The sequence below is a fragment of the Panulirus ornatus genome, chromosome 24 (assembly GCF_036320965.1).
Source record: "Panulirus ornatus isolate Po-2019 chromosome 24, ASM3632096v1, whole genome shotgun sequence".
NCBI classification, from domain to species: domain Eukaryota; kingdom Metazoa; phylum Arthropoda; class Malacostraca; order Decapoda; family Palinuridae; genus Panulirus; species Panulirus ornatus.
Genome location: NC_092247.1, coordinates 7,107,609 through 7,130,475, shown reverse-complemented (window position 1 = coordinate 7,130,475; position 22,867 = coordinate 7,107,609). Strand labels below are relative to the sequence as shown.

Here is a 22,867-nt window from a genome sequence, read left to right as displayed (position 1 = left end):
TAGGCCATACACATGTATGTAAACTCTAGCTAGGTGGTGATCTGCATTCATAAAACTGATAAACGTGCGAAATGAGAATTGTAATAGATTATTATCAGGATGTTACTTTTATGTCTGACCTGATATGTATTGATAGATAAAAGCTACTAGCAAATAATTGCCCCCTTCCTCTCTTCAGTGGCTAATTATTTTACAATGAAAATTGAGTCGGTATAATGACACCTTCCAGGACCTTATCTAGACTCACCAGTCCTAATCTTAGTTGTACAACCGCGAGTTATAAATTGGTGTACTTAGTGCACCTCATATATCATGATAATGTCTTTAGAATATACCCACAAAATGTCCTCTGGGGTTGCGAGAGCACGTAATGGTTCGCGAAAGGGAGAAAAGGTATCATTTTTCTGTTGTGGAATTGTGGGTTTAAAAGAACATAGCTCTCTTATTTAAGTAAAAAATTAAGCTCAGTAGACATTCAGTCTTACTGATGAACGGAGGATATATAGGAAATTTCTGGATATATATATATATATATATATATATATATATATATATATATATATATATATATATATATATATATATATATCAATCTATCTTCATGTAGACTTATATATCATTGGGAAAATCAATGTTATGAAACACGAAAACGAGAAGTGAAACTAACTACTTGTCATCCCAACTGAGCAAGGAATCCTCATACCTTTCTCACAATCTACATTAAGAATAGGACAATTGTAATGATAATAAAAAAGATTGATATAGATGATGCCACAATTTTCAGTTAAGGGCTTTAAATATATATACCTTACCATTGGTTAGTTCCACAGGAAGCCGAAGACAACAGCTGGGATGATGTATCAACAAACCTTCCATGCTAAAGTCATGGCTTAAGCCCTAATATATATGTAGCGGCTTTAGTGATACATGAGAGAAAGACACGTAAATGAACTTTTTCTTTAGTAGCTATGGTTGAGAAGAATCGAACATATCTTTTCTGTTTTAGAAGCGACTGAAGTAATTGTATAAGAAAGCGAGTGCTTCCCCCCACGGCTGCCGGCTGGAGAAATGTTAAGTCAGACACTATTACACAAACTGTGAGTTTTTTACTCGTATTACGTCATGACAATATGTAAAAAACCGTAGATTGAAATCATGAGCATATGTAGTTTTTCATACAAAACCCAGATTGGAGGACGTTTACTTTCCTTGTAAGTTACATAAGACGTCCTTTGTATTAACACAAGCAAAGAGCTCAGAACTAAGGTACAGCGAATTATTACATGATTTACAGTATAAACTGAGTTTAGGTTAGGTTCGTCATATTAGGTTTGGTTTGAGTTAAATTGTTCTTGATGGGTTTTCGGTGCCTTTTGAACGACTTTGACCTTCATATCTACCGCAAACTGGTATATGTCCGGAACGGTAATTTTACCCAAAGTATACAGAGGTCATCAAGTTGTAGACTCAGTGGTTTAGTATTCAACTAGGAGACAAGTGGCTTTAGATGTTGAGTGGTTTTGTACTGCAGTGCTTGTTCACTGCTTATGGAATACAGTTATAGAACGTGATTTTGATCACTATGTGCAATGGTTTACATTAACTAAACCGGTAATAGTAAGAATTTTATACCAGAAATGATATAGGGTTCTATGATGTAAAAGTAGATAACTTGCTTTCAATGAATTAATTGAAAATGTGAAAGTCTATCCTCACTAGCAGTCAAGATTAATCAAAATACATGCTCTTTTACTGAAAGTAAACTATTTACACCCATTGTTGATCAACGTGTAGCTAGTTAATGAATGTTAGTAAACAGACAATAGACTGAGTGACTGATAATGACCATCCATCTTCCCTACAAGCAACAAATTTTTTGATACTTTTGGGCTAGAAGGGAGGTTAGATGGGGTTTTCATAGGTTCTTTTAACTTATTGCAAGTGGTTTACCAAGTTTTTAAAGTAACCACATTTTTGTTGATATGCATAACCCTCACTAATGTCCTTCTATATTATTTGATGTGATGCTCCAAATCATGCTCTGCTACTTTAATTATATTCTCTAAACATTCCATAAGCACTGCTGAACAGAATCAGCCACAGTCATGAGCTGGTAGAAGGAATAATACTGTATACTCATCACTGTATGAGATCTTAATAGCTGTATTAAGGATAATGTGATGAGTCAAAACATTAAGCATATTTGAGGAGTTGTACAAGTGCATTGGTGCCATTATTATAACATGGACATGTCTACTAGAAGACAAGGAGAGTATGACCAAAGAAAAAACTAAGGCTATCATTTACTTTAGTTGTGCTACCATATTATTGGTGTTTTCAACTTGCATGTTTTGATTGCAAGAATTAAAAGAAGCATAGTGCTGCACACTTTTGGGATTTTGTTTGAATTCAGCTGGAAAGTAATGACACTTATTTTGATTTATTCTACATCATCACCACTGAAGTGGCAGCTAAGAATTTATAAGTTTGAATATGGATTTATGTTTGGTGACCATGATTAAATTTTAACAAAGTTTTCTATGGAGATCATTATACACATTTGCTCTGAACTTATAACCTCTCTCCATTAAATTAGATGGATGCTGTAATAGAAGTGATGCTTTTTTGCTAAGTAGTACTGGCACCAGATAAAAGTTTATCATTGATACTTTTGTTTGACATGAGGAATTTCCTCCTTTGATTATGCCAGGTATTAAGTATCTATTTAGATCTTCCACTTGAATTTTGATTTTTTTCTTTGGGGGCTATCTTCCACTTTGAATTTTTTTGTGTTTTGGGTATGAAGTTGATAAGTGATCATAGTTCACATTACAGTTTGGTCTAGGTGACACATATTTGCAGATTTACTTCAACATGTAAAGCACTCTCAGCATGAATTACTCACATATTGTATACCAAACTAGTGACAAATGATTGAATAGTTGCAGTGTGATGACTGGAATCAACATGCAACACTAGTGTGATGCGGATGGGGGTATACCGCCTCATGGGAAGGTGGCTAGGGTTAGCTGGCTACATGATCCAGTATGGCTGTATTGCTCACTGCACCCTCGAGTTTGTTGGAGACTTTGTGGTGGTAGGTATTAACTTTGTGAGTTTTCTCCCGTTAATTCTGTAGATGATCACTTTTTTATAATATGCATTACTCCCATGATCTCAGGGTACTAATTTTTCTGATTGTATAGTTTAACTATACTACATACTCATACCTTTGGCAGATATCTAGCATAGAACTCATGGGTACTATGCTTGCAGAATTCCATGCCATCTTTTAACATGCTCCATCTTTTGTCTTTTCTGTCCTCTTGCTCTCATTTTAGAAATGGGTGGATACTGTAAAATGTTCAATGTAAGGTAACCTGAATAAGGTTACCTATAAAGGTGTGATGATGTATGGAAGTGCAGAAATATGCTCTGACTTCATGCTATGGAGAGGGTTCAGTAGTGGTAATTTCATTGCATTGACCCTGTGAAGTTGCATAGTGGATGTAGATTTGAAAAAATGATGAAAGATTATAGGTGATATTAAATGTGTCTTATATCTTCAGTGTAAAGGGCCTTCGATGGAGCCAACTATTTTCTCGGAGGATGTGATTCTAACAGAGCATATCTCTCCTCGCTTCAACCGCATCCGACGAGGGGATGTTATCATTGCTCGTTCCCCAACAAACCCTCACCATCACATTTGCAAACGTGTCACTGGACTTGGAGGTGACAAAATCAAGAATGGATTTCGTACTCACATTGTAAGTTGATTAGAAGTTCATTTTATGCCTCTAGTTTGTTTTAGGTATGATGAGGGTTGTCAGAGAAAGGACAACTTTTTTTTACATATTTTGTTTGATATAGATGAATTTCTTTTTACTTATGTGGTCAAGAGAGTACAGACTGAAAAAGGCATTTTATTTCAATTGTTTTGTAAAGTTAATGGATAACTAAAGACTGCCAAGAGTTGTAAGGGTTTCTTGGTAAGAATGGATTCTATATTTTGATTCACAGTTCATTACTTGCGATTAAAACTAAATTTGAGATGTCAAGGAAGACTAGAAGTGAAATACAGTGAGGGATTATGTCACTTTTGAAAGGATATTGTACAAGTGAACAGTGAATGGTGATTTCTATTTTTTTTTTTTTTTTTGAATTTTTTACTTCACAAAGAGATTACAGATTATATCAGTTAGAATAGCATTAGTAGGGTAATATGTATAGATGTTGGTAGGTTATTGTTGTGCTTTAGATGGTAAGAATTAGGAAAGAGAGTGTGGAAGTGAGAAAGATGAAAGCTCTGAAGCATAAAGATGAGAGAACATTGATAGCACAATATTGTTGATTGTGACAGATGGAGAAGTACTAGCAGCACAGTGGATTGGCTGTGGGCTCCCCAGTTAGTGCTGTCTCTGGATCCAGTTTGTGATAGTAGAATAAGATAGCTGTCTGTCTCTTATAAACTCCCTAATGCACAGGACGATTGAAGGACTGAGGTACTCACTGTACAGAATACCCACCAATAAGGATAACTTATTCTCTGTTGTTGCATAGTGACAGGACCAAATCTGGTGTAGTTATTAGACTTTCTGTGAGATCTTGCAAAAAATTGAATTGCATTCTTCAGTTTTCTTCATCCAGGCACCATTATTTCTATCACTGGAGATAACATTAAGAAAATGAGTTAGAAGTCTGCAGTATAGATATTTTTAAGGTTGGGTTTTGTCATTAATAGATGGTTGCATGGAGGTTCATTGGATTGCACTTTCCTCTTTTGTTGATAAGGTTGAAGTCATCTTGTTTCAGAAACTTGGAGAGTACTAATAAAGGAAAAGATTGTCCCTGTAACTGTAAATGTACATAACTTTAATATCAGGATCTTATATTTTGCTAGACATTTGCTAGACATTACTGCAGTTTTCATAAGATGTGAAGATTACTGTACATTATTACAGGAATAATATGGTTAATCCTTGTATGGTATCTCTTTACACCTCTTTTCACAGTTTTTCCTGTTGAATATTACTACTTTGTTTCTTTTTCACATTTCCACACACTTATTCATAGTTACTTAGAGAATAAGTGCTTATTGTAGAGTAATCTGTAGAAATATATAGTATTTGAACTACAGGTCTAGTTTGTGTATCTACTTTCAGGTTCCTAAAGGTCATGTATGGTTGGAAGGTGACAATCCCCTTAATTCTACTGACTCTCGTAATTTTGGATCTGTGCCAGCTGGATTGATTCGTGGCCGAGCAGTGTTTCGTCTTTGGCCACTGTCAGAGCTTGGAAAATTAGATTCTGTTCAAAAATGGCAGATTGACCGGTGATGAAGTAGAACATATATGATAAAATGAGATAAAGAATTTTAAGGCAGCAGTTTTTGTATGAGCTAGTTCATTATATTTTTAGTTTTATTTGTTTTTCTTATTTTCATTAGCAGTGTGGATACTGAAGATTAATCTATGCAGAGAATATCCATTGACTATCCAAATTTTTGGATGAGCTTATGAATTTGCATAGCATGGTGGATGATTAGTTTTAGTTGGTGCTTCCATCTTTGTTAGAAGGCATATTCATAGATGTTCAAGAAGCTTTGTGACAAGAAGCTTTGTGACTTGTCGTATGTGAATAAGGCAGAAAAGTTTTCTGGAAAATCAAAAACATTAGGAATTCAGAATGTGAATTTTGTTAAGGTCTGTAAATATCTTGATAGAAATTTTTGAAGTCCAAGATTAATACTCTGTTTCATTTGTGTTCTTTATCTTGGAATATATATATTTCACTTGCAGGTTATATTGTAACTGCTGTTGAAATTTTTGAGAATTGATAAGTATTTGATAGTAAGTATTTTGATCTATAGAATGCACAAAGTATGTAGGGCTTTAGATGAAGATGTATCATCACCTAGTATTTTACTCTGATTAACATCTACTCACCTGTATACCATTTTTGAATTACCATACTTCCATGAAAACAGTAGTTTACCTTATACGTTTTTCAGATTTGATAAAAAGAAATGCATGCTAAGTCTGGGAGGACATTGGATTTCTTCCCAACACCAGAGAGTATGTGGAATTTATAACATGAAACATTTTTCTTTTCGCATCCTTACCTTAGAAGGAAATTAGAATATCTCATTGGCTTAAGTAGATGGAATTTGAGATTTTACACATTTATCCTTATATGTCTTACAGGGCTCTTCCCACTTTGTATGAGGATGACAGTTTTTGTAGAGCATTATTCCTGTAGTAGCTATGCAAAATGTTATGAAAACTATAGAGCTGTTGAAGCTGATATGCTCTGAAAAGTAAACATTTTTATAGCTTTAATGTGATAGTGAAGCCAACTAACAAATTTTGATTTTGGAATTATGTTTCCTCATTCAGTTGATGAATTCATTAATAGGCTTGAAATTTGTTCGTTGCAAATAGTTATGAAAACGATTCTGTTAGTTGCAAGTTGCTTTGTCAGCTTAAACTGTTTGAAATGATTAGATCCAGACATGGAAGTGTTTCAGACTTGTGTAAGTTTTAATCCTGATTAACACATCTTTATTTATGGTAGTAGTCCTTTCTGCTGCTACTCATATTGCTTATTGATATATAAAGGAACTGTATTTAAACTTTTGAGTGTTCAGAACTGAAAAAAGATACTGAAAGAGCCTGAAGCACATCATCATAAATTTCTTTTAGTGGCAAAGCTTTGGTTCTTGCTTTATATGGACTGACAAAGATCAGCAATGAGTGTGAAGTAAGTTTATTATTGAATGGGCAGTCTATAAACATGAGTGCATGCAATGATTTCTTTATGTACTAACAACAGATTAATATACTAAACAGATATGCAATGATTCAGGAAGAAATATTTGAAATACAATTAGATTTAAGTGATCTTAAAATTACTGATATACAATTATCCCCTGTGAATATGTTGAAAAGAATTACAAACCTGAATTTCAGTTTAGGAACCTGATGGTTATAGTATTACAACAGAAATTTATAATTGTGGGTAAGTGTGTGGCTCTTAACTCCTTAGAAAGTACTGTGATTACTAATGGAGATGAAATAACTTGTACATCATACCACTTTTCATTATAATTACCAATATGATGACATACTGGATGGTAATCATAGTGATGTACTGAAAGAAACTGCTTGGTGTACGCTGATTGCCGGGTTTTTGATAGGTAATTTATAAAGCAGTGCTCTGAAGAAGCTACTTTAAAAGATCAGAGTATTTACGGGAGGCTAGTTGTATATATATAATACTTACAATATTGACTTGATATGCATGTAAGAATCACAATTCAAAATATTCATTGCTTTATTTTTAAAGCTGCACAAATCAACAAAAACTAATGAAACTTATCTTCTGTAGTTTTATATTGTCTCCTAAAAGCTGGCTTGGAAGATGAATGAAATAAGCAAACATTTCTCCCAGGAAATGATGTAGAATTCATTTTCCTGTTGACGGCTTTACGATGTTAAACCCATTAGTTTCAGTAATATGAAGTGCATTCCCATATAGGAATTATATGTTCATCAAAGTTAGCATAAGTGTTGTGAAGTAAAATTGTTCTTGAACAGTAATGTAATTATTTGAAATTGTGTGCTTTTAATTAAGATTTTGCATTGGCTACAACGTTCTTGTATTTAGATGCTCATTTTGAGCATTTAAATACAAGAACGTTGTAGCCAATGCAAAATCTTATGGGGAATCAGGGTTGCATTTACTATTATATTAGAGTAGAAGAAGCTGTAAAAGGAGCATTGGACAGACAGCAACTTTTTTATCATCTTATAAACTCAGAAGTTGCTGTAGATCTCCATAATCATCAGTGTTCATAGGAGAGATGATATCTGAATTGAGCAAGCACACCTCGATATTCACTGTAAACTTCGTTGATAACTGTTGAAAGTTCAACATTAGTTAGAACATCAGGAGGTATTGAATATAAGCTAAGTGCTGTTACCTTTAAGGTGGATAAAGATATATTTAGATATCAATTGATTCAGATTTATCTCTGGTAGGAATGATCCCTTGCTTTTCTTGTCCTCATGACAGTAAACCTCATTTCTTAGTGAAGAATCCCATTACTACACAATTGTTGCAGTTTTTTTCTTACAGTTTTATAGTGTTTCATAAGGGGGAATCACAGTGAGATCTTTTTTTAGCTACATAGTTGAATGGCTTTCTGATGAAAATATGCAAATGTTACATGTGTGTTTCCCAGATTGATGACTGAGAAATTGGATTCATTACCTTCCATCTGGAATTATATGCACATCTTGTAGTTATTGTTTTGTTAGTTATATGGGGAGTTTATTTGTTTGTTTTTGCCCGTTTGTCTTTGTTTTTTGCTTTTTATGTGCATGCATATGTTTGTATGATTTGTTCATGCACTATGGGAATGAGTTGTACTCTTGTGAGGTCCTATTTCTTAAACTTTCTTTTGTCAACTTTTTGGAAATTGTCCGTACAGTCTGCATTTCAAATTTTTACTTACGTCTTTTTTTTTTTTTACGTATCCACAACTCCTTTTCCATTCAAGTATTTCTTCATATGTGCCATCTTGTTACCTGGTATTTCCAGTTTTAAAGAACTGTCTCTTTATATGTCTATATCTTTAACACTCATTCCCCCCTTGGGAACTCCCTCAAGAAGAGTGACTATAGCAAAAGAGTCTCCATAACTGGTGAACTCCATTGCTGCTTCTTAGCCTTTGGTGCCTCACCCGTAATAGGCCAGTGGCATAGGGCAACTCTTAACAGTGTTTCCAGAGAACTGATTTCATCTTAATGTATTAGATATGTTCAGAAACATTTTTGCTGTTGTAGTATTTCCTTTTGAACTCCTTTTTTACAAAATGGGTAATCCAATGGGTGTTAGTCCTTATTTAGATTTCTGGAAAGCTTTTGACATAGTCTTGTATCAAAGTTCACTGGCAAAAGTTAAGTGACATGTTATAGATGGTGTTGTATTTCAATAACTAACATGTAAAATAGTTGAAGATATAAATAAAGAATAGTGATTGATGGTCAAGCTTCAGAATGGCTCAAAAGTAGAATGCCACAGGAAAAAGGATTTGGTCTCTCAGAACCAATTTTCTCTCTCATATGTGTCACTGACATTGATGATGAGCACTACTGTAATATATTAAAGCTTCCAGATGATGCTAAGCTGGAAAGTAAAGCTGCGACAGAATTGGAAGTGTATAGCTTAAAGCTGAGATAAATAAACTGATAGATTAAGTTCACATGTAGCAAATGAATTGAATCACCAATGAGTATTCATGTTGGTAGTATGAACTTTTTTGAGCTACAAGTCATAAGGTAAAAAAGAATAAGCATAATATTTTATGATTTAAAACCTTGTAACTTGTACATAAAAGTGGTTCAGAGGTAAACAGAGTTATATGTTTCATAGATAAGCATTCAGATTCAGTTCTAAGAAGTCAATCATCACACTGTAGTTTACTGTTGCATCCTTGCCTCGATTATTATATTCAGTTTTGGTCAAAGCTTGAGAAATTGACGTGGAATAGAGTACTGTGGAAATATACCAAGACAATCCTCAGACTAAGAAACAAATTGTATGAAAGCCACTTTGATGACCTTTACTTTATGTGTTTAAAAAAGTGAAGGTTGAGAGGTGATTTGAAACTAACTAAATATCCATGTGTGTGATTTCAGGTGTAGTAATGGATGCAAACTATTGGGTAAATATTTAACTTCAATTGAGGCAAAGTATCTTTTCTTTGATAGGATTATTAGCTCATGGAATGATTTACCATTGAAATCAATTCTCTACATATGTGCAAAATTTGCACATGTATTTCAGTCTTCAAGTCTGCAACTGACAATATTTGCACCTTACCCGTCAAAAAACATTATGGCCATGTGTCCATATCGTATTTGCTTTTGTGTTCCTCCATTTTAAGCTTCATGTTTCTGATTTCATATACTGTCCAAGACAGCCTTGAAGAGACTTAGGGATTTTTTGTTTTTGATATGTAATGTTGATACCATAAACATCTTATGAAGCTTTTGTTATCTGATGTTGATACCATAAACATCTTATGAACATTGCTTATGTTATAAACATTGGATTGAAAAAGCAAAAAATTACTTAGTCAAAATCACATTGATAGATAGATAGATAGAATAGATAGCTATTCAGTGTATTCCTTTGTATTGTAGTAATAGATGATTGTTTGTGGAACTAAATGCTGCCTAAAGTAGATAGAATAGATAGCTATTCACTGTATTCCTTGTTATTATAGGAATAGATGATTGTTTATGGAACTAAATGCAGCTTAGGTGCATACACAGTACAGAAAAAATACAAAAAACAATGAACAGCAGGGATCTATAGAAAGGGAATGTTAAAAATATCTTTACACAAAACAAGGCAGGACATTCATATACAGTACTGCAGATGTGATTTCTAGTCTTTGAAAGTAAGGAATGTAACATTTGGTCCCTGTATCACATACATGTATAAATTTGTAATGAGACTTTTGCACCTTTTGGTGTTTGAACTAGCCATACTTTTCCCAGACAGGATGTCTGACCATGCTACCTCATTGCATCACTGAAATTAAGACTGCAAATGAAGTACAATCCTTTACATACTTCTTGCAATACAATTTTTTAAGATTATCAAACATAACCTTTTTTTTCATTGTTTGTTTGCTTATTCCTGTGTCATAATGTACAAAACTTTCAAGTACAACAAAATCATTGTCTAGGGAAAGAAAATAGTCTATTCAGTAATAAGATATTGCAGTAGAATTTCACATTGCGCCACAGTAATACTCATGATATTGAAAGGGCATATGAAGTTGAAGGGCTGGGCTTTAAACAAATAAGGAATATGTTTATGTATCCTGGCATGTTTTAAAGACTGATTAGAAAATTTGGAGTTAGGAACACTTGAAACATCCCTCTTGCAGCTGCTTTCAGGTAAAGCTATGAATGAAAGAACTGTGTTTGAAGAGTTGCATCTACCTGTTAGATCCTAGTTTATAGGATATGAGCTAATGACAAAAGAAGGGTTTTTAAATCAAAGTATTAGTATCAAAAAGGACTGTAATGATTTATATTCAAATGGTTCATGCTGAATCTTCAAACACTCAAGTCATATATATTGTAAATTTCCACTTATGATCCTTTCTTGCTCTCTACATTTCTTTGTCTATCCACTTTGTTTCAGTTGCCGTCATGCATATGCACACATTAATGCTCTTAGTATTTTAGTCAGCTTTTCAATAACAATTTTCTTTTGCCAAGAGCTAGAGAGTTGGTGTGAGCAAATGGGGTCATTCTTCATCTGTTCATGGTGCTACTTCACTAATGAGGGAATCGGTGAACAAGTATGAAAAAATATTCTTAGAGCCACAGCTTCCTGCCATTTTTACCCTTCACCCCTTGAGATAGGGATTATTGCTGAACCATCCAATTTTGTTCCCATCCATTTGGGTCATGCACTTTTTTAAAGATTACTTATAATGTATAAGTTTGGATGAATATGGCAAAATGCTGTTGCTTCTTTGTCTCCAGGACTTTATGAAAAGTTCAATGAATCTATTCTTAAAGACCAGTGTTTTTGTTTTATGAGTCCAAATAGAAGTATTGTTAAGGTAGGAATAATGAAGTTAAGTACAGGACAATTACATCCTTGAGATGAGAGAATAGGTATAGAAAAAATGAAAGGGTAGTTTCAACCCTTTTGATTTATGATTAGGAAATGGTGTTAACTTGAGCCATTTCCTTTTTATCTGATGTCAGGTGTTAGTTTAGTAGATGAAATTTAGGTAGAATTTTGAGTGTTTTAAAGAAAATGATTTTACTGTGCTTCATTATGTTACTTTCAGCATTACTAAATATGATAATGATGGTTATTTTAAAGCAGCCGCATACTGCAGGGGTATGTAGTGGTGTGGGCTTTCGTAAATGTTTCCAGGAATCAAAGTGTTTTTTGTATTTTTCAAGATTATTTTTAAGTTTTGAAAATACAACTATGTAAAAGCTAAGTGAAAATGATTTCACTAAACATTTTCCATAGCACTTATTTGTACCTGACATGTCAACCAATCAGATTATGGATTGAGTTTACATATTCATTAATAGTTTTATAAATTTTTGGTAGTTCCCAAGTAAAACTTTTCAAAATATGAATGTTTTGATTGTCACTAAGCTGAAATGTATGACAGGGGTGTTAATAAAGTTTTTGAAGTTTGATACAGCATTTTAGATTCCATTCTTTGATTATTCTAATGAGCCTTTTGTAAAGAAACTGCTGAAGAAAGGGGTGAAGTGATACTTCATAAAAAGTACTTATATGAAAGGAAAGTATTCAGACAGTGAACTAAGTAGATGCAATGATGGTTTCACTGAATTCTGGAAAATTTTTAGCAAAAAAAATGGGCAACCTTATCTCATGTTAAGAGTCAGACTGAGAGTGTTTGTCAATCCACTAAGTAGTAAATTAGTATGACAAGGTTAATCTTCTCATCTAGTGTTTGATGCAATAATTCATATAAGATGCTCTATGTGGACTTTTTATCCAGGCATAAATATACCATGTACTGATTTGAAAAAGTAAAATGTCCATCTTATCTACAGGGTGATATATGGAGATTTACAGCCCACAGCTACGGACCCAAGTTCTGCACAACGTAAAACCCCCTTATCAGTAAGTAGATGAAATGTGTCTTCATATTTCAATTTGCTAAAAATACCTCTGTAAAAGATCTTTTCACATTACCATCCCTATCTTCCATCCTTCTCTTTGCTCACCTTTCTTGAAACCTGTTTGTCCTTACATGGGATACTAATTCCAGTATTTGGGAAGGTGGAATGCTCGCCCCCATAGTCCCTTTGATAGTCTTTAGTCATGTCTCCCACATCCATTTTCCATCCCCATCACATCCTTCCTTATGAGACATCATGTTCTGTATCACAAGTTTCACAGGCAGTGATTCATTAGAAATTAATCTACAGTGTCTTACATGCTTGATACCATAGGCTCTTATGGCTACTCCTTTTCTTGTTACTAGTATATTATACAGACCTGATACATATGTTTCATGTATTCATGTTTCATCTTGTCTTCATATCATGCATTTTTGGCCTTGTAGGTATTTATTTAATCTCCCATAAAATTCAAGGCAAGATTTGTTTGTGTATTGGGCATATCATCTGTACATCACTTGAATGTTACTGTATTTATGTAAATCTCTGAATGCTGTTAAAGAAGCTTATAATGAACCAACTAAACAAGAATAGACATTGATAAATTTCCAAAATCTTCTATTCATTGGTCATTATATTTGGCTGTCTTTCATACTTAAAGATTGTTCATAAGCTTTTGTACATCCATACTGTGTCAATGATGCAGAAGCATAGAGTGGGTTTCACCAAGTAGGCAAGAGCTCAAGAGTAATTGTATGTACATATTTATCCACTGATAGCTGTGTCCCTGGGTATCTCAGATGCATAACTATATGTATGATTATCAGATCGAACCTGCTTTTTGTCTTAAGGACAAATGTTCAAAGTGTAGATCTGGCAAACTAACCAAACAGGTTCATTTGATTGCTTTATTTCTGCTTTGTCTTGTCATCAAATGTGTTGGGAGATGGTTGTGATTGGTTTGACTTTGTTTTGTCCCCAATGTACATTCAGGTCTTATTCGTTGTGAATTTTTAAGGTCCGTGATATAGTGGTTAATGTTTCTGACAGTGATGCATTCACAGGTTGCCCAGAGTCAAGTGCACAGGTTCAACTCCTGGTTGTGGCAGTCGGTCCACAGTAAACCCAGCTGTTCATCCACCCCTAGGGGTTGGTTGATAGATTGGGTACCTAGGAGCTCAGGCTAGGATATATATCGTTAATGAGATGGCCTTTATTAGGGCCTCTGATGCCCATGCTTTCTCAGCTAACTTTAAGAAATGATTATTATGAGAGGACTGTAGTATTTGTGAGACTTCAGTTCTTTTACATCTTTTTTAGATGAGTTGCAGGTAAGAGGGGCTAATACAGTAACTGGGAATTCGGTCTGGATAGAGAAAGGATTCCCTTTCATCTCAGGTGAATATAGCATTTCTTATTTTTAAAGTATAGGGTATGATGATGTTCAGTGTCAGGAAATGCTAATATAGCTTGATGTGAGAGATTAATCCAGATGCTAAACTTGTAACAGCAAACAGTTTCCTTGAACAAGTTACAAGCATTTGAATCTGCTGGAAAAAGAGCAAACAGTTACCAGCCATTACCTGGGGTTCATATGATCTTCCCACCATCAGTTCTAGACCTGAACTCTTATGATTTCATAAGAGGCGACTATTCATTTTATGCCTGTCACCTAAGCTTGATATCGATTTACTAAGGTTTTCAGTCATTTGCCCATCACTTGAGGTTGATTTTCAATTATTATTAGGGTTGTCAACTGGTAGTTAAGGCTGAGTTTGCCAAAAATCAATCTCTGATTGCTTGTTGATGATGGTTTGGGCTTGACACAATTTCATAGTCAACTATTTTTTATCAGATCCGTTGGATTGATAACTGCAGCTGTTGAATCATGTCTCATGTTGATACTCTAAGGTCATCTATGGATTTTTAACCCAAAATGTGGGACAGCAGTAAGTTCAGTAAGGGCAGTTACTGAGGGTGTGTTATGTGAAGTTATCCAGTTCATTAAGGTTAATTATTGTCGACTCTTGGGGTCAGTTACCCTAATTGATGTAGCACCTCAAGAATCACAATATCATTAATGTGTTGCCATAATTCATTACAAGGTCAGCTTTGGATGAACTGTTGTTCAAAAACCCTCACAAGTGACGTTTACTTCGTTCAGCACCAAAGTTTCCCGAAGATCCAGGTGCTACCACACATTCAGTTCCCTGAGACTGACACCAATATGGTTGACCAACAGAGGGAAGTTCATCAGCAATGAAGTGATCTTGGGATAGTTGCATTGCATTTCCAACTATGTAGGTATTATATATATATGCTAACACCCTTACCAGCTCTGTTGTACGGTCCTAAGCCCTGAGATTTACTGTGGAGTTATAGAGCTTCTGGCTCTTTCCTGAATAGCCATTGTATGGGTGCGGGCAAAGTGGTTTCAACCCTTGCCTTACATGCAAGTAGACTTGTCATGTTTCCATGTCGTCTGCTAGCCACATTAAAGGGCATTATGCATGTAACTATATATTGATGAATAGGTGCCATAACAGCTCTTGCATTCACACAGTATCTGTCAAGTGCTTGGAAAAGATAGGTCACTTGGTCAGAGATATAACCTTGGTGCCGCTTCCCCCTGTTTTTAATGGGGAAGCTACCGTGACTGAAGCATTTTAGTCCCGGTGTGTCACTGGCACAGGTAAGCCACCGTGATCAAGACGTAACTGTATAAGAAGCAAGGAAGCTTCAACTGTGATGCTCAGTTTTCACAGTGCAGTCTTTAAAACTTTTGTGTCGTCATTTTTCCAAACCAGTGTGTTATGGATGATCAAAATAGGGGTACCCATAGATCCATAGAATCTGATTGAATTTCATTTATTTTTTCAGAAATTATTTACAATGAGTAAAGCCAAGGTGTGAGTATGTACACACGGCAAAAACAGTATCTTCCCCTATATGTCCGATGAATTTTGAAATGATCAATACGTCTCGTGTTGTCTCGGTAGGGATGGTGTGTATGAATATGAGAAATTTCCCAGTTTTTATGGTAGACTCACTTCGTTATTCCCATCGAAATATGAAATTACAATAACATCTATTATAGCAAATGACGGGAAATGTTGCTGGCAATTGATATATTACGATATCTTGAAAACAGGGCTACTAGTGTAAGGCCAAAGCAATGGGCATTTTGCAAAATCCTTCGTTTGTAATGTCAAAATTGTTTCAAAGAAAAGGTGGCGATTTTTTTTTTTTTATCGTGTGTTCATTGTCTGAAATGAGTGGAAGTGAGGGATATACCACTATGCACAGGATGTGGTTAGTCAGTAGGGAAGAAAGAACAATTTCCACGTATTCCCTGTGTACCATAGAAGGGGGCGGGAGCGGGGGACTGGAAATCCCACCCTCTTTGTACTTTTCATTTCTATAATATGAAGCAGGAGCTAGGCTATGAGTGCTCATCCTCATCGAAGGCTCAAAGTGGGGTGTCTGAATGTGCGTGGATGTGACCAAAATGAGGAGAAGGGAGAGGTTGGTAGGATATTCGAAGAGAAAAACCTGGAGGTCATAAAACAGTCCTCCTCGCGGCAGCTACACTGCTAAGTGACGGAATTGCTCCCAGAGATTCTGACGCGCCCATCATCTTTGTGCTGAATATGTTGTGTCTCCTTATTCCTTATGGTGTTTTCATTGGCATATATGGAATTATTTGTTCGCTGGGTAAAGAAGAAACGTGCGGACATTTCATACACTGCATTTATTTTCTGTTTATTGAGTGTCATCTATTTCAAAAGTGCACAGTGAGATACAGAAATGGTTCTCTGTAGAGATCTGTATCAGATGATCATCACAGGTTCCTGCCAACGTCTTTATTATAAGGATAATTGATAATGAAACCTGTGGTAGACTGCCGCTGCAGTTTCCTCGTAGAGAAACAGAGTTAAGGCGACCATTATCTGTGGTACTTTACTCGTCCGGTAAACACAAGGCCTCCTGCCTGTCGCCCACTACATGCTGCAGGCACTGATCACAGCCAACAGAGGTATGAGTTCACACAGAACTGGTGCATCGTCAGGGAGTCTCACGTTCCTGGGGGCGGTCGCCACTCTAGGGGTCGCCTTGGCCACGTCGTGTGGGTGAGGAGTGCGGCAACGGTGCGAGCGAGGGTGGACAGCGTGTGGTTCAGGGGCGTCAAGTGCTGCTCCGTCCACTCCTCCACGGTAGCGTTGTTGTGGTACTGCGCCAACACCGGCTCGACCTCGCCGTACAGGTCCCTGAGAGATGAGGTGAAACTGCGCAGGTCACTCGTTGCTTCGCGTACGCGCTTGGGGGACGAAAAGTTATGGCGGATATTGTAGTCCGTGAGCCAGCCGCCCGTGTCCTTTGCCTCTCTCTGCATGGCCCGAATGTCGTCCCTCAGGCGGGCGTACCGGTGAAGGAAAGAGGCCATGTTGGCGCCGGGGAAGGCGCAGTCGCGGGCAGCCCAGAGATGCGGGTCTCTGGCGGGGTCGAGAATGACATGAGGAGGGCAGCCGAGAAGGACGTGGGCGTCGTGCAGTGTGGCGGGCGTCAGGAAGCCGCGGGAGGCCGTCAGTAACGTGAGCACCAGTGACGGCGCCGACGGGGGCAGCAGTTCGCACAATACTGCAAAGTGATCATAGCGAGACCATCCGGTGATCACAATGCCAGCCACGTTCATGTTCGCGTACCGCCTCATCCGCTGTCCCACTTGTACCCAGGCCAGGGTGTTGGCGGCGTGACGGGCGACATCCGGCATGATGGCGCGCGGCCCCTGTCGCCCCTTTAAAAGCTGGGGCCAGCCACACTTTAGGGAAGATGGCGGAGTACGTCCGTAGGATGTACGGCGGGACCATCCGGGACACGTCGGGACCGTAGGCCCACACGGTGGGCTCTACCAGGCCGGCCAGGGTGTGTAGGAGGTGGGACGGGGCGTGGCGGAGCATGTCGTCCCACACTAGCACACGGACGCCCCACTTGGTCTTCAGGTACCGTGCTACGTGCGCCACGTGTTCCACGTACAGCTGGAGGGGTGCCAGGTCACGTGCTTGGCAGCGCTGACACTGGGCCAACGTGAAGACTTCATCGGCGCCAATGTGAATCATGGAGGTGGGCAGAGTGGCCATGAGTTGTCTGACGGCCTCGATGACCAGGCTGGCTGAGCCCGGGTGGGAGGGACACGCCTCCCCGGGGCTTTCCCCTTCTCGCAGCCCCGCCCACTGGGGCAGCTTGAGGGCGTACTCCAGGTGTCCCAGGCTTTGCATCAGGTGAACCATGGTCAAGCCAGCACTCTTGGCCGCCCTCTCCACCCGCTTCACCTCATCAAACGTGTAGGCGTTGTAGGCGGAGAGGTTGGCCAGGTCGCCCGTGAAGGGGAACATATCCTCCCACTCCACCAGCACGCTCGTCGCCCCGGCTTGCGCCGCCAGCGTCATCATCCTCTCGATCACCTCCACACGAGGAGCTCCGCCTTTCAAGTCCAGATGCCACATGCGGTCTGGAGGCACCTCTGACCCCGGCTGCGTGTGCAGTTCCTCCCCCGGCGTGTTGTGCACGCGGGAGAGGTGACTGTGCCGAGGCGTGACCACGAAGACGGGAGGAGGCTTGAGCGTTTTGGGCTCGCTGAGCAAGACCCACACCACACCCGCAGCCACCACAACCATCACCACTCCCACCAACACTTCCACGCGTCGACGTCGACACTTTGCCCTCATTCTCAACAGTTGGGCTGAGCTACATATGTCGGCAAAACACAGGAGTGAGGAGCCACACGTGTCTTTAGCGCCAGGTTTGAGGGACGTGTGATGAACTGTAAGACGATAACTATCGTAGAAGTCCTTGCGTATAAATAGAGGCGCGACCTTGCACTGACGATCCTCACATTTACGCCATCGTGCTTCAGACTTCTTTACGAGGCGAGCGACCACGCAACGCAAGTGTTAATGACCCTGGTCAGTCCGAGCGGCACGAGCAGAGAGAGGGAGGGAGTGTGCGTCGTGTGTGTGGATTGTTTAGTGGCCGGCGGGAGCACAACTACTGCTGGTCGCCGGGCTGATCCACACCTACCCCTCGGAAGCCCCAGCCTCACCCTAAACACACACACACACACACACACACACACACACACATGAATGCACTCACTCGCTATGAAGTTGCCAAGTGTGTGATTAAGAGCTGGTGATGGGAGGGGGTTATGAAGGATTATGAGATGAACCGTGTGTAACCTGTTGTCCACTCTGGTCACGCTGGTGAGACGAGGCGGGTCGTTACGTGAACGAAGGAAGTGTCTACGAAACGCTTCCCTTATGTGACTTCACCATTAATCCTGCTTGGCCTTTGTTGATGCACTACAACGCCTCTAGATCTTGTAGAGCACATGACCTGCCTGTAGCCTATATTGCAGCTGCTGAGATGTATATATATATATATATATATATATATATATATATATATATATATATATATACTCGCGGTATAGAAAGCTCTCTCGCTATTTCTTCCTCCTGTCTCCAAAAAGGAGTTGATACTATCTCACATTATGTTCTGCTGTTCAGTCGGAGGATTGAGTCGGCCCTCAATGATAAATCGCAGCTTCTGAAAGAAACCATTTATGATGAAGTTTTTTTTTCGCTTTTGAAAAACGTTCACATTGTCAGAGGGGAAGATGAATACGAGGATTGGAAACAGGCATATTTCACCTTCAGGTTTAAGGACAGTGCTAAAGAATGTATTTCCCAGTTGGCCTTACCTCAGCCTTCTTCCGTGCTTCAGCAGCAGCTGGTTTAATAGATTTTGAGTCAGACAATAGTACAGAAGACTCCAGGTCTGCTGGACGTGCAACAGGTTTGTTTATATCGTAGTAGGCACGTGCTAAACCCTTGGAATTGGAAGGTTAATATTCATCTTAGCTGAAGATTGATAATGCGATGGAAACATCAGCGAATACTGGGGTCTTTAGATTAACTGAAATGTATAAAGATAAGGGTAGATAAAGTGTTCTTTTACGAAGGAAGGAATCAATATCAAGGCGGCAGACGTTGGTGAGGTAGACAGAGAAAAAGAAGCAGGTTTTAAGGGCCCCTGTCATAGACGTTTGTGGAGCCATCAGTGCTTTCGTCTGCGTCCACTCCAAAATTGTCACCAGTCACCGCATCCCACTACGCTAATTCCCTCGAATATTCCATTTTCACTGGTGACCTCAAGTGGGAGACGAAACTCACAGCTTTTGGGATCGAATAGTACAAAGGAAAAGGGTTCAAGTGTAGGTTGCCAAACCTAAGGTCAAAAACTGGATCACATGCTAAGACAGGATACTACAACTACATGCTCCAGCAGCACTAAACAGCTAATGAGCACGTAGCGCTACCTGCTCGTCCGCTTAAAGGTATCACTCAGCCTCACTTGGCTACATGTAGTCATGCCCATCTGCTCCACCGACCTCTCCACTCGCTCCTGAAGATGATTTGTTGGATTGAAGTCGAAACATCAAGAGAACCCATGGAGATATTTACACAAGTTCCCCAGCCATGGAAAAGGAGATATTTGGAGGCAGCTTGAAAGTTTCAGAAAAAAAATCTGATAGAAAAGTTATCTGGTCATTTCAACAAACACACACACACACACACTACTTTCACCTTCTTCCTCCCTCTAATATATATATATATATATATATATATATATATATATGTATATATATATGTGTGTGTGTGTGTGTGTGTGTGTGTGTGTGTGTGTGTGTGTGTGTGATCCACTTCATTATGTGGGACGTACAACGTACAATTTGCGGGAAAAAACCACAATGACTATTACGAAGCGACAGAATAATATACAGCTTCCGCGCCGTGGGTTGACACATTGTCGTGTTCCCCCCACGTAAATTATGTCACGTAACGTAGGGGTTTACGTGGGCCTCCCATTATCAGGGGTGGGTTAGACCCGGGGGGATTATATGGTCCTCTCATTATCAGGGGATGTAACCAGGGGGTTACATGGTCTTCTCATTATCAGGGGATGTAACCAGGGGGTTATATGGTCTTCTCATTATCAGGGGATGTAACCAGGGGGTTATATGGTCTTCTCATTATCAGGGGATGTAACCAGGGGGTTATATGGTCTTCTCATTATCAGGGGATGTAACCAGGGGGTTATATGGTCTTCTCATTATCAGGGGATGTAACCAGGGGGTTATATGGTCTTCTCATTATCAGGGGATGTAACCAGGGGGTTATATGGTCTTCTCATTATCAGGGGATGTAACCAGGGGGTTATATGGTCTTCTCATTATCAGGGGATGTAACCAGGGGGTTATATGGTCCTCTCATTATCAGGAGATGTAACCAGGGGGTTATATGGTCTTCTCATTATCAGGGGATGTAACCAGGGGGTTATATGGTCTTCTCATTATCAGGGGATGTAACCAGGGGGTTATATGGTCTTCTCATTATCATGGGATGTAACCAGGGGGCTATATGGTCTTCTCATTATGAGGGGATGTAACCAGGGGGCTATATGGTCTTCTCATTATCAGGGAGATGTAACCAGGGGGCTATATGGTCCTCTTATTATGAGGGGATGTAACCAGAGGGTTATATGGTCTTCTCATTATCAGGGGATGTAACCAGGGGGTTCTGTGGTCTTCTACTTATTAAGGAGTGTTGTAATCGTCGTGATCACAATGATGATGATGATAATACCGACTAAGATAATGGTAGTTCTTATGGTAATTACGGTATCGGTCCGAGTGATGACCATACAGCGCCTCTCGTGCTGGTTGTCGTTTAAGCATAGGCCTTTCCTGCCTCACCCGGACAGCGTCAGAGAGATTAGCTTAATCCCACTCAGCGTGTCGGCCAGCATCGCACTCACTGACTACACCAGCGAGTAATTACGAGCTTAATTAATATAGGATACTTAATGATAATGATGCTGGTGCTAATTGCTCTGGTGTAATGATTATTGCGGTAATCGAGGTAATTACTACTTGAAAGCTACTGAAGTTGCTGGATGTTATGTCATTGTGACGGGCGTTCGTTGGTGGTGACAGTTGCCCGTCGATGTTAACGCCAGCGTGACGGGCGGTTAAGCTGGCGTTTCGTTGTCCATTTAACGTTCGCTTGTCCGTCCAGTGTGCAGGAAGCAGGTCGTTGAGGCTCGCGGGATGTGCCAGCCAACGGATGAGCTGCCTATGTGAGGCTTCCCATTGGTGTCTCCCCCCCCCCCTCCTTACCCCCTTAACACCCACCCACCCCCCCCTTTCCCCACGCCCTCACCCCTGGGCCTCCTCCCCAACTTCCTCATCCGACGGCGCGAACCGCTTGTTAGCGGCGTCGTCGTCGTCGCCGTGCGCTACCCGGTGTTGATGGGAAACGAAGGTAATTATCATCCACAAGCACGTAGGTGTGGCCAAAGCAGAAGGCACTCCCATATCCACCTTTCCCTCCGGCTCAACTGTTGCCAAGGGGGAAGGGGAAATCCGAAGAAAATATCATTCAGTATGGCGAGAGTATACTGCCACGGAAATTTTATAGGGAAGTGTGACTTGGAAAAGTTTCCCTGCTCAACAGGTGGGTGGAGTGTGGTGAGGCGAGCTGTCAAGAAGCATTGGAAATCCTCTGTATGAGGCTGGGGTCCGTGTCTCGTTGATTGTACAGGGTTATGAAGATGTTTTTGTGGCAGAAAGACAATACGAACCTGGCGACGGGGGATCTCGGGTGGCAAGAGGTGACGGTGGCGAAGGCTGGTGTTATGGCTAACTCTCAAACTGTCAGTCACTCCAGGTAGAGAGACTTGGGAGGACCAGTGTGGTGGACACATTTTAATAGATGGTATAACAGGAGCTCATGATGACGCCTTATCTGAACCGTCTCTGATAACCTCTGTTACCTGATGGACATGGAGGAAGTGCAGATGTGAAGGCATTTCGTCATTTTTGTGATGGGTGGCGTCAGGTATATTTTATGTGACAATCTGTCAGTGACAGTGCACACGGATTCTGGTAACACCCATTATATATATATATATATATATATATATATATATATATATATATATATATATATATATATATATATATATATATATATATATCATCTCTTTCATATATGTGCAGTGCCTTGATCCTATTCAGTCTTTTAAACATGACAATCACAAGG

The 22,867-nt window shown here is 39.3% G+C and overlaps 2 protein-coding genes across 4 annotated transcripts in view; one reads left to right on the top strand and one right to left on the bottom strand.

Moving 5' to 3' along the window:
• The window catches only part of LOC139757062 (mitochondrial inner membrane protease subunit 1-like), a 66,050-nt gene extending 53,797 nt beyond the window's left edge, over window positions 1–12,253 (top strand). The window contains exons 1-4 of one of the 3 annotated variants that reach the window (XM_071677096.1): window positions 827–1,097; window positions 2,943–3,097; window positions 3,570–3,767; window positions 5,163–12,253. In XM_071677096.1, the coding sequence (XP_071533197.1) occupies window positions 2,984–3,097; window positions 3,570–3,767; window positions 5,163–5,336 (486 nt within the window). In that variant the 5' untranslated portion in view covers window positions 827–1,097; window positions 2,943–2,983 and the 3' untranslated portion in view covers window positions 5,337–12,253. Of the gene's footprint in view, window positions 1–826; window positions 1,098–2,942; window positions 3,098–3,569; window positions 3,768–5,162 lie in introns of those variants that run through there. The other 2 variants (XM_071677094.1, XM_071677095.1) reach the window with 2 other exon arrangements.
• Window positions 12,254–15,619: 3,366 nt separating this feature from the next.
• Window positions 15,620–18,778, bottom strand: LOC139756974 (hexosaminidase D-like). The gene is given in 2 exon segments (XM_071676915.1): window positions 15,620–17,490; window positions 17,492–18,778. Coding segments are annotated over 2 exon segments (1,650 nt in total). The 5' UTR covers window positions 18,431–18,778; the 3' UTR covers window positions 15,620–16,779.
• Between the last annotated feature and the right edge of the window lie 4,089 nt (window positions 18,779–22,867).